Source organism: Propithecus coquereli, unplaced genomic scaffold, assembly GCF_000956105.1.
Source record: "Propithecus coquereli isolate 6110/MARCELLA unplaced genomic scaffold, Pcoq_1.0 Scaffold3, whole genome shotgun sequence".
NCBI lineage: Eukaryota > Metazoa > Chordata > Mammalia > Primates > Indriidae > Propithecus > Propithecus coquereli.
Window position 1 is genome coordinate 11800379 of NW_012148618.1, and position 12157 is coordinate 11812535.

Consider the following 12157-nt stretch of genomic DNA (forward strand, 5'->3'; position numbering starts at 1 on the left):
CAGAGGCTCTTAACCTTAACTGTGACACAAACCTCTCTGGCAGTCTGGTGAAGCCTATGAACCTCTTCTCAGAATATTGTGTTCAAATGCATAAAATTAAGTATGTTGGAATACATTTATCAAAATATTTTTAAAATGGGTGATATAATAATATAATAATGCACTTATTTATGAATGTATAACATTACAAGATCTAATGACAGGTCTAATAATTACCAAAATTTTGAAGTAGCGAGGATGAGCGTAAAGCAATAACGGTAATGTAATACAAAAATATCTGTGATTTCTACTGGGACAAAGGAATGGGTAAGGTCAATATTATTGTACTTTGTTGCTTACCTTTATTGAAGGAAGTGCTTTTAATTAAAGATTATGAAAATAAGAATGAAATCTTTTTTCCCAACCAAATAACCCACTGAATTCTATCCATGGACCCCTTGGGAATGCGTGGACCCAGGGTGGAAACACCTCCTAGCAGCAGGGTTGGAGAGTTAGGAGAATGGATTGGAGAGCTAGGCTAGTTAGGTGAGATGTCAACATTCCCAGGGGATCTGGATCTATACCAGGGAGGAGCCAGTGGAGCCAGCAAAGAAGGGGCTACTGCCTTTCACCTTCAGTGTGTTAAAGCTTGCTGAATCCCTGCCAGGTGCAGGGTTCTTGAGCACCATGCAGTGCAGCAGCCTGGTTGGGGAGAGAACCTGTAAACCACTACAGCAAGAGATTGATGAACACTGATTATTAATCTCCAGCACAGTATAGGATGGTGCTTAAGAGCCACCAGAGTCCAACACATTTGGGTCACCCTGTCCTTACTGCAATTTAGAAGCTATGTAACCTTGGACAACTTAATCTTTCAGTGTCTTCATCTGTAAAATGAAGTATTAAAAATATCTATCATGGTTACAGGGTTATGGTGAGTTAAAGTGATGTAATGCATATAAAATGTGTGGTGCCTATATATAGTAAACACCAAATAAATAAAGGTTGTTAAATGTGAATTGAATGAATCTGCCTGATGACCTTTCAAAAGGGGAATCTCTATTCTTTTCCACCAACGTTAAATCCAAAAAGGGGTACCCTTTCCTCTTCTCTGGGAAGGTAGGCACGTTTCAGGTCTTCAGTCTCTGGCTTCTAGATATTACCAAGATTAAAAAATTTTGTCAACATTTTAAAAATGTTTCCCGATGTATACATGTCTTGAATATCTGCAGCCTGCTGGGGATCAGAAGAAAATCCTGAATACTCTGTGTCGCTTTAGTTTTTGAAGTGAAACCTGATACTTCATAATCAGGACAAATAGTAAAAACGCTAGTGTAAGAGTCCACAATAATTGAAACCCCTCCATTAGGAGCTAAGTTATCTTAAGTTGGAGCAGACCAGCATTGGAACATATGGGTTGGTAATAATCGTAGAATTCTATATACTATTGTTTGCTTCACATAAAAAGAAATTAAATCAAGCACATTTTCTGATTCCCAGAAAAAGTGTCTTTCCCTTCCTTTTCTTCATTTCTGAGGTCAGAACCCTCCAAATACTGTTTTTTCAATATCTCAAAACCAAGACTGAAAGTAGCAGATTAAATTGGCTCGTAAATTATAACTGGATCATTCAACTATTTTCCAGTCCGCAATCCCCCCCCCCCACCTGAGGCAAGAAAATGCTACGCCCGACGAGGATGGGATTCGAACCCACGCGTGCAGAGCACAATGGATTAGCAGTCCATCGCCTTAACCACTCGGCCACCTCGTCCCAGAAGCCTACTGCTTCCTCATAGCTATAGGGAGTAATACTAGAGGGGCTGTGACGCAATCTTATGGAAGCCGCCATTTTGTACGGAAGCCAAGGTCTAATCACTTCTATAACAAGTAATCGAAAGAAGATGGCCGCTCCCGTGATGTGGAGGGGTCTGCATTGGGGAGAAGCAAAGGAAATTCGGTAGAAATTGAAATAAACTTGAAGGAAATAAAATTGGCACAATGGCGAAGAAATTTGATTAAAGGAATCTTGGAACCGGGGTTGGTCTGGAGTCAGGGGCGGAGCCAACGCGTAGAGCAGCTTTGCGCATGCGAATCGGCTGGGCGGTTAGATTTGAATATACTTCTCTGTGGCAGGCTGGGCGTTGTGAGGTGACGGCGAGAGGCGGCGGTCAGCTACCCCTCTGAGGAGCGTGCGGACCTCAAACAAGTCTGAGCAGAATTAGTCAAGCAGGCGGGCCGCGGTGGGTAAAGAGAGTGACCCCTTCGTTCTGGGCTCCTGGGAAGGCTTTGGATTTTGTCTGAGCGCTCTGAAGATCCCGCGGGGGGAGGTGAGGGACGCTCCCTCAGCCAGTCGGCCTCCGGCAGCGCCGGGCCCAGAGTAGGCGCCTCCGCCCCTGTTGCTGGGCCCTTTCTTTCTTCACCTTGGCCTGCACATTGTGCCGCCTCCCTCCTCCCTAACACTTCTCCATCCACACCTGGGCCCCTCGGGCCGGCTTGGATTGCTGGTCCGTCGCTGTCTGGGGCGTCCCCGTCCGCCCCGCCCTGCCATCTTCTGTCAGGGTTCGCGGACTCTTCCTCGCGCCCCAGCCACTCCTCCCTGGGGAGCTCGCGGCTGTTTGCATTTCTGACTTAAGCTTTTCTTGGCTATAAATGAAATGACAGCAATAAGTGGCTTTAAAATTCTCGGCTCATCATGGTTTTTTATTTTTATGGTTTGCAAGCGTGAAAGGAAATTTATTGAGAAAGGACGAGGTAGGGTTACAGAGCAAGAGATAGGTTCACAGAGCAAGATCCGTTCGCCACAGACGACGAAGGGACCCCTCTGTCGTAACTGAAGGGGTCATCATGGTTTATTTGAGGTGTCTGATCGGAGTGCTAGCAGCACGCAACAGATTTTCGGTTTTCGGCAGGTGTAATAACATTAACAAATAAAGTCAGTATTAGTACGCCACAAATTAGTTTTTTTTTAAAATCTTACTCTGTTCATTATTCAAGCTCAGGATTTAAGCCCCTTTTCTTGCTGTTTATTTAAATACTCGAACTTGTGTGGGGGAGGCGGGTAGAAGTATCGCCGATTGGAATAGGTTTATTAGGCGTTTACAGAGATAAAGGATGTGGTTGAAGACCAAAGCAGAAGCTTATTCTAAATATTAAGATTAAAGTTTTCAACTGAGTTGAATTGGACCAATCGAATTCTTTAGATGTTTCTTGGGTTCTTTGTTATTTATTTATTTTTTTTTTTTTGAGAGAATCTCACTCTGTTGCCCGGGCTAGAGTGCCATGGCGTCATCCTAGCTCACAGCAACCTCAAACTCCTGGGCTCAAGCGATCCTCCTGCCTCAGCCTCCCGAGTAGCTGGGACTACAGGCACGCGCCACCATACCCGGCTAATTTTTTGTAGAGACGGGGGTCTCGAACTCCTGACCTTGAGCGATCCACCCGCCTCGGCCTCCCAGAGCGCTAGGATTACAGGCGTGAGCCACCATGCCCGGCCTACATAATAGATTTTTAAATTACAATTGGGGTAATGCTACAAAGAAGACCTCCTGACCTTGAGCGATCCACCCGCCTCGGCCTCCCAGAGTGCTAGGATTACAGGCGTGAGCCACCGCGCCTGGCCTAGGGTTCTTTGTTTTTTATTTATTTATTTTTTTTTTGCGGAGAGAGGGGCGGTTCTTTGTTTTGTGATAGGGCTGGGAGCAGATGATTCAGAATCCCTAAACTAGAGAGATTTACAATTCAGAAAGGGAAATGATTAATATACACAAATAACTATAATACAAGACAGACTGTAAAGGATTATATGACATTCTAAAATAGTATGGGAGCACAGAGAAGGGAGAGCTTATTTGATGCTTTTGGCAATGGAGACTAACATAGGGTTCCATGGAGAAGGTGGTATTTGAAGTGGAACTTGGAGGGATGATTTACAGAGATGGGGAGTTAATATATTGTAAAGTTTCGATAATTAAAAGTTAGGTTGAAAACAGTATAATTCTTCTTGACTATGTGGATGGCTGGAAATGTTTACAAGATGACAAACACATGTAAATTGAGTAAAAATATTTGGAATTGTAGTAATGATGTGTTTGACTCTAAATAATAGACTGTACAAGATATTGACGAAAGATATTAATAATAGGACAGTGCTGTCCAATAAAACTTTCTGTGATAATGGTAATGTTTTGTATCTGCACTCCAGCATGGTATCACATTAGCCACATGTGACTACTGAGCACCTGAAATGTGGCTATTGTGACCAAAGAAAAATTTTAGTTTCATTTTAATTAATTTAAATGTAAATACTGTGTTGGATAGCACAGGTCTAGTCTATATCATTGGACACTGGAAAATATTAACTCTAGATACTGGTAGTGTAAATGTAGGAATGGGCAAAAAGCCAAATAGTAAATATTTCAGGCTTTGCGGGCCACATGGTCACTTGCATTGTCTCTGTCACATATTCTTTGTTTTCTACAACCCATTAAAAGTATAAAAACCACTCTTAGCTCAAAGGCTGATTTGGCCATGTGGCAGTAGTTTGCAGATTTCTGGATTATTTAGACTAGTTGTTCCCACACTTTCTTAGTTTGTGGCACCCATAGACCAAAAGAAATACCTACTGGTTCCATTTATTAAGTGCAATAGTTAGGTCCAAACAACTTAATAAGTATTTGTGTCCCAGACACTTAGTAGCCATTTGAAAACAATATATATAAATTGAAGGAAAAGGTGATATTTTTTATTTTATTCTTAAATCACAATTTCTTACTAATTGGATATACATAACTGTTGAACACTGCACAACTTGTCAAAGCTTGGAATCAGTTTGTACACTGCCACTCTGATTTCCTGTACTAATTTAATTAAAAAGTGCTTGCTTTTTATCATAGCAACTGCCAAAAATCTAGCTTCACAATATGTTATTAAAACTAATATAATGTGAATGGGTACTAGTTTGAGCTAGCAGTTCACACAGTGCCCAACATGTCAAGAATTGCTCTGTGGGCCAGGGGCAGGAGGATCGCTTAAGGTCAGGAGTTCAAGACCAGCCTGAGCAAGAGTGAGACCCCATCTCTACTAAAAATAGAAAAATTAGCCAGGCATTGTCTGGAAAGCCTGTAGTCTGAGCTGCTTGGGAGGCCGAGGTTGAGGATCTCTTGAACCTAGGAGTTGGAGGTTGCAGTGAGTTACGATAATGCCACTGCACCGTAGCTGGGGTGACAGAGTGAGATTCTGTCTCAAAAAAAAAAAAAAAAAGAATTTCTCTGTGTCTCTCAAAAATTCAAAATATCTCAGGACACCTCTGTGAGTATGCTGTAGCACACTGGGTTCCAATCAGTAATCAATCAATGTGGAACCAATCAATAATCAATGTGGCAGTCATCAAGAGTTCAACCATAACAGCGTTTTATAAATGAAGCTTAATGTGAGAGTCTGGGGTCTCCTCTTAATATTTCTGTTGAAGGTGGAACTTATGTAATAAATAGAATATTTTAAAAAGGGGGACTTCAGTAAGTTTTGAATCTTATCAGTTAATTAAATGCCAGCTGGTCTGCAGATTGGACAGAAATGATGCTTAGTGACTATTTCAAACAGCAAAGATGTTTAGGTGATCTACAGTTGGTAGTATTTTAATATTTTTATCTGAGAATTTTGAATATGTGTACTGAATTTGAAAATATTTCCAAAGGAGAAAAAATATGCAAGTTGGTGATAATAAAGGTTTAAATAATTTTATTTTAATTACTAATTAAGCAAACATTTGTTGAGCTCCTATTTACAAAGCACTGCTAGGCTATAACAGTGAACATAAGAAATACCACCAATATTCTCATAGAGTTTACTGTTGTGGCAAAGGTAGTTTGTAGAGATAACAGGAATAATTAATTTACATAACAGATTTTTATATTTTTTTACAGGTATGCACACACACACACACACACACTTTTTTTTTTTTTGGAGAGAGAGTTGCACTCTGTCACCCGGGCTAGAGTGCGGTGGCATCATCATAGCTCACAGCAACCTTAAACTCCTGAGCTCAACTGAGCCTCCTGCCTCAGCCTCCCAAGTAGCTGGGACTACAGGTGCGCGCTACAACACCCGGCTAATTTTTTGTAGAGACGGGGGTCTCGAACTCCAGACCTCAAGCGATCCTCCCGCCTCGGCCTCCCGGAGCGCTAGGATTACAGGCGTGAGCCACCATGCCCGGCCTACATAATAGATTTTTAAATTACAATTGGGGTAATGCTACAAAGAAGACATACACAGTGCTACCAAAAATGGTTTTCTTGTCTCTCTTGCCGAGAAAGAGTAGTAAATATAAACACATTGATTCAGGGAAGAACTCTGTGTGTGCAGTAATAGAAAGACTAGTATGGATAGCATAGTCAATGAGGAAGCTGTGGTATGAGATAAAGTATGAAGTCTGAGAGGCAAACAGGGACTGGATCTTGTATAGCTTTGTAGGTCCTGGTGAAGAGTTTATTCTCAGTATGGTGGGAAGCCACTGAAGGGTTTTGAAGTAGGAATGTTTGTGTGGTTCCCCCCCACCCCATGGGTATTTGTTGTTTTTTTTTTTATTTCAGCATATTATGGGGGTACAGATGTTTAGGTTACGTATGTTGCCCTTACCCCCCGTCCCTCCCAAGTCCGAGGTGCGCATCACACTCATTGTTTGTGCATATGCCCATCCCCTCCTCCCTCTTCCCCCCTCCCCCTGTTTTTTTGAGACAGGGTCTACACTTTGTTGCCCAGGCTAGAGTGCCATGGAGTCAGCCTAGCTTAAAGCAACCTCAAACTCCTCGGCTCAAGCAATCCTCTTGCCTCAGCCTCCCAAGTAGCTGGGACTACAGGCTCGTGCCACCACGCCCAGCTAATTTTTTCTGTTTTTCATAGAGATGGGGTCCCGCTCTTTCTCAGACTGGTCTCAAACTCCTGACCTCTAGCAATCCTCCCACCTTGGCCTCCCAGAATGCTAGGATTACAAGCGTGAGCCTCCACGCATGGCCCAGCTGATGGGCTTTAAGGCTGGGAAGTAGAAAATGTCTTAAATGTGATTTATGTTTTAATTAGATAAACCCCCCTGCTGTGTGGAAAAAAGATTGTGGGAGGATAAGAGTAAAAGCAGGGATAACAATGAGGTGGATATATTAGTATTCTACTAAAGATAATGGATTGAGGATATGTTTTGGAAATAGAACTACTAAGACTTGATAATGGATTGAATAGAAGTAAATAGCTGTCACACTTGTTTGATTTTAGAGGAAAAATTTTCAAAGTTTAACCATTAAGTTGATGTTTGCGATTAGGTTTTTTTTTTTTTTTTTTGTAAGACAGGGTCTTGCTCTGTTGCCCGGGCTAGAGTGCAGTGGCATCATCATAGCTCACTGCAGCTTCAAACTCCGGGGCTCTTCCTTCAGCCTTCCAAGTAGCTAAGACTACAGGTGCAACATCCCCCTACCCCCACAAACACAGCCAACCAGTTGTTCATTTCTGGAATAAAACCAACATAACCATGATACATGACCCTTTTTACAAATGCTTCTTTTTGCTAATGTTTTTTATTTTTTTATTTTTTATATTCTTTTTAGGCTGGTCAAGTGAATCTTTTTTTTGTTTGTTTGTTTGAGACAGAGTCTCACACTGTTGCCTGGGCTAGAGTGAGTGCTGTGGCGTCAGCCTCGCTCACAGCAACTTCAAACTCCTGGGCTCAAGCGATCCTTCTGCCTCAGCCTCCCGAGTAGCTGGGACTACAGGCATGCGCCACCATGCCCGGCTAAATTTTTCTATATATTTTTAGTTGTCCAATTAATTTCTTTCTATTTTTAGTAGAGACGGGGTCTCACTCTTGCTCAGGCTGGTCTCGAACTCCTGAGCTCAAACAGTCCACCCGCCTCGGCCTCCCAGAGTGCTAGGATTACAGGCGTGAGCCACCGCGCCTGGCCCAAGTGAATCTTTTTGCTAAATTGTATTTAGGATTTTAATACTTATGGTAATGAGATCGGCATGTAATCTTGCCTTATACTGTATTTATCTGTTTGTGTGTGTGTATGCAATGGAAATGGTCACAGGAAAGGGAGTTTAATTTTCATCTCCCATGGTGGGAAGACAGTTTAATGTCAAAAACTAGAAAAATTAAAAATGGCAATATACACAAGTTATCTAGATTAACAAGTTATCTAGATTAAATACAAAAATAATCAGTTAAAGGTAAAAGTGGCTGCTTTTGGGAAGGAGGATATTAAGGTGCAAGTTGCTACTAGTTTAAAAAACAGCAATTTAACCAGTCTTATATAATGAATTCCTTATACTGGTGCATAACAGTTAAAATTAAAAATATTATTTTAAGTAGATATGAATGTTATTTGTGAACAGGAGGTAAGTAAAACCAGAAGAATCGAAAAACGTGGAGAAAGTGATCAAGGACAAAAGGAAAGGATGAGAGATCAAATTCTAAAAGATGCCCATAATTTTATCTACATTGACAGCTAATTCAGTAATACTAAAAAATAAGCAGACTTTTATTTCAGTTTGAAGTACAGGTTTAGTATGAAGTATTAGTCCCTAATTTTAAGTCTACAATGGCATTTTTTTTCTTACTTAGAGGTTAGGTTCTAAAGTTAATGCATAAAGTGAAAATCTAATTTAGTTATAGGGAGGCAGGAACTGAGACCAATTGAGGAAATTTCAATTGGCCTCTTTCAACATGCCTCTTATTTCTCTCTTTCCAGGGCAAATACTCACTGAGTGGAATTTCAAGCATAATCAGCTACACTATTTAAAGTGTCATTTGTAAGTCTTAAATTTTTTTGCTGAGTACTTATAGTTGAATTTTCCTAAAATATGCACATAAAGAAAATCCACTGTATTTAGATAACTAATTGACTTCCATTCTGGGATTGAATTATTATGTAATCCATAAGCTTTTATAAATTAGGGCAAATTTTTATTTGAATCAGTAAAGTTCATATTATCCGGATCAGAGTTAATCACTGATTTTATTTTAAGTGTGAGAATTTTCCCAGATTATTAATTATATCAGGAGTGGCTTAAAATTTCTGGTTTTATATCCATAATATAGTTTTTTCCTTCCTGGTTTTGATGTTCCCTCAGAAAGTAACCCTAAATTCACAACTGTACTCTTAATCTTATCATAGATTGTAATTTCCCTTCCTTTTTTCTCACCTTTTCTAATATTGTGTATTTGTTATAGAAAAAAATTTTCTTCGGAAATGGATGGGGTGTCTTCCGAGACTAATGAAGAAAAGTAAGTTCATTTGATGCAGCTAGAAATGTTATACTCTAACAGAGAAAGATATTTTTTCAGCTAGTAAGTTCTATCCATAACTCCTAAAATCTTTTTCCATTTTGTTCCAGGGAAAGCCATAGCTTTCATTGCCATATATTTATATAAACTCAGCTAGAGTCAAAACTGAGAGGGACTTTAGACACCACTTCCCATCTCTTCAATTTAAGGATAGGAAAATTTAGGCACAGGAAGATGAAGTGATTTGTCTAAAATTGGCATCACAAATTAGTGGCCTGTTTGTAGCCTATAGACATAATGTTTTCGGCTTACACACGGTGCTTTTGTTTTTGTTTTTAAAGATAGGGTCTTGCTATATTGCCCAGGTGGGTCTTGTACTCCTGGGCTCAAGGGATCCTCCCCTCTTAGCCTCTGAATAGCTGGGACTACAGAAATGCACTACCACACTGGCTTTGGCCTACATGTGTTTTTTAAGTTTTGAATTAGTTAACAAAATTTCAAAATCTCAAGATTTCATACAACAGTTGGATTTTCAGCTCCTCTTGAAGAATCAAGTGTGGCAACAATGGGCTTTTATTCTTGTTTGATAACAACTAACCAGAGCAAGGTAATGACTTTGGCCTTTAAATGAAGCAGGAATTCTCCAGGTCGTTACAGTCTCAACACCACCTGTTTTTCTTACATCTAACAAATTATCTGTTTGGCCTCATAGGCATTTGAATTTTCAAAACCTAATCTAAAACACAGTAGTAAAACCAAAACTGAAGTTTCTTGATTTATTGCCCATTTATCTTATTATTATACTTCTATAAACATGTAAATTATGTTGTACTGATTGTTATTCAAGAGATAGACTTGTAGTACACAGTATGTATTTTAAAACACTGAATTTCAATACTGAGTTTAAACTCTTATAAGTTTTTCTGGCCAGAGTGCTAAATGAAAGTGATGGCCAGTTTAAAAGCATGTAAGGGGTGCTATGATGATGGCTTTTGAAAATTAGGTCTTTTACCCATATGTACATAATTTTTTTTCCTTTTTCAGTGACAATATAGAGAGACCTGTTAGAAGACGACATTCCTCAGTAAGAAAGACATACGTAAATTAATATTTGTTACCTTTTATTGAATGATAACTATATATCACAGTAACTTTATGGCTTTACTGTCCCACCCCCACTGGTTTCCTATTGCTCTGTGGATAAAGACTCAAATAATTAACCTGGTTATACAATTCTATAAATATACTAAAATTCATATTTTATTAATTTTATGATTTTACATTATGTAAGTTATACTTTAATAAAGCTGTTCAAAAAATATATTTAACCTGGTGCAAGAGACAAAAATCCAACCCAAACTGATTTAAGTACCAAATGTATTGGATTATGATACTAAAAACTCCAAAGATAGGGATGGATTTAGGCACAACTTACTGACCAGGGGTTCCAATAATGTCACCAATTCTAGGATTTACTTTCTCTTTTTTTGCTCTGGCTGCCTACTTTGGGTAATCTCTATCAGCAGATTGACTCTCTTCCTGGGATTACTGTGGTATATCTAGATCTCCCAACTTCAAGTTCAAGTCCTACGTGAAGACTAGTATTTGTTTGTTCAAGATAGAAAAGATTCAGAATTGAATCATGTTGGCTCAGTTATCCTGATATGGGTCAAGTCCTCATTCCTGAACCAATCATTATTGACAAAAGACTATCAGATTGTTCTAGACAGGGCTACATGTTGTACCCTAGAGTGGTGTAGAGCAGAGCTGGGGAACCTTTTCATGTTGGAAGCCTTCATTAATTTAGTTCTAATAAAATAAGGCTGCATTCAAGAAGAAACTTCAATTAAAAATACTTAAAAATGTACATTATTTTGTAAAAATCTAATTACTATGTACTTAATAATTTCAAAAAATCAAAACTATTTGTTAATTTTAAAGTTAACCTTTTAATGATTCTGTTGTGTCTGCATTTTGTTAGAAAGCATTTCAATATTTGGTTGCAGCATGGAAATCTGCAGTTTCAGTTGATCCTCTAAATGGATATCAGTTGTTTGTGACCTTAAGGGTGTCTTGATTTGGGTTAGTTAGTAGAATGTGGATTTGCAGCAGTAAGTGGTTGAAAAACAAGAAAGCATTTTTTAGGCATGTTGCCAAAGACATGGATAGTCTACTACATTTTTCCATATTTCAGTTGGATCTTTCTGACCATCAAACAATAACTTCAAATTGTCATCTTTTGAGAGCTCAATCAATTCCATCTATAGTTCTTCAGGTGCCTTGGTGATATCAACTAGGTGAGGCTGAAATGCTAATTTGAGTGTGATGGCATGATATTCAAAGGCAGTGAAACTTTCATTATATTCTCCAATTCATAGGTCTATAACAACTGTGTATTCTTCAAATGATTTGCATGTATCACCCTGCTCATCAGTAACCTCTGCTAACTGGGGAAAATGTTCATCTGAAATTTCCTTTTGAAGAAGAAGTTTTTTGGAAAACGATAGCTTTTTTCAAAATGTTTGGATTTTTTGCAACATATCATATACAGATTTAGTTTTACCTTGCCAAGAAATATTAAAATTGTTTTGATTTGACATGATATCACACAGAAATGCTGCATTACTATAGAAATCTTCTTTCAATAATTTGCATTGCTGATTCTGTTCTTCATAAAATTTGACTGTCTGTTCTGGCAGAAATAAAATTTTGGCTAATACCTGTGCTTGTGATAGCCAACGCACTTTAGAATGATAAGACAAATCCACATTGAATACCTCATCCTTCAACTCTAGCATGTTAAGAATATAGTTAACATGATTCCACACCCTTGTAGTAATGGCTAATAATAACAACAACAAAAAAAGAATACAGTTAACAATACTTATAACATGTTGCAAAGTGTCACTTA

At 38.9% G+C, this 12157-nt stretch overlaps 1 protein-coding gene and 1 non-coding gene across 2 annotated transcripts in view; one reads left to right on the forward strand and one right to left on the reverse strand.

Annotated features, from left to right (window-relative positions):
• Nucleotides 1-1667: 1667 nt before the first annotated feature.
• TRNAS-GCU lies at nt 1668-1749 on the reverse strand. Its single transcript has one exon. It is a non-coding gene; the product is annotated as a tRNA-Ser (tRNA).
• A 7462-nt stretch (nt 1750-9211) lies between these two features.
• Nucleotides 9212-12157, forward strand: part of CASC5 (cancer susceptibility candidate 5) — a 48855-nt gene continuing 45909 nt past the window's right edge. The window contains 2 exon segments of the mRNA XM_012649225.1: nt 9212-9246; nt 10291-10330. Coding sequence (XP_012504679.1) covers nt 9212-9246; nt 10291-10330 — 75 coding nt within the window.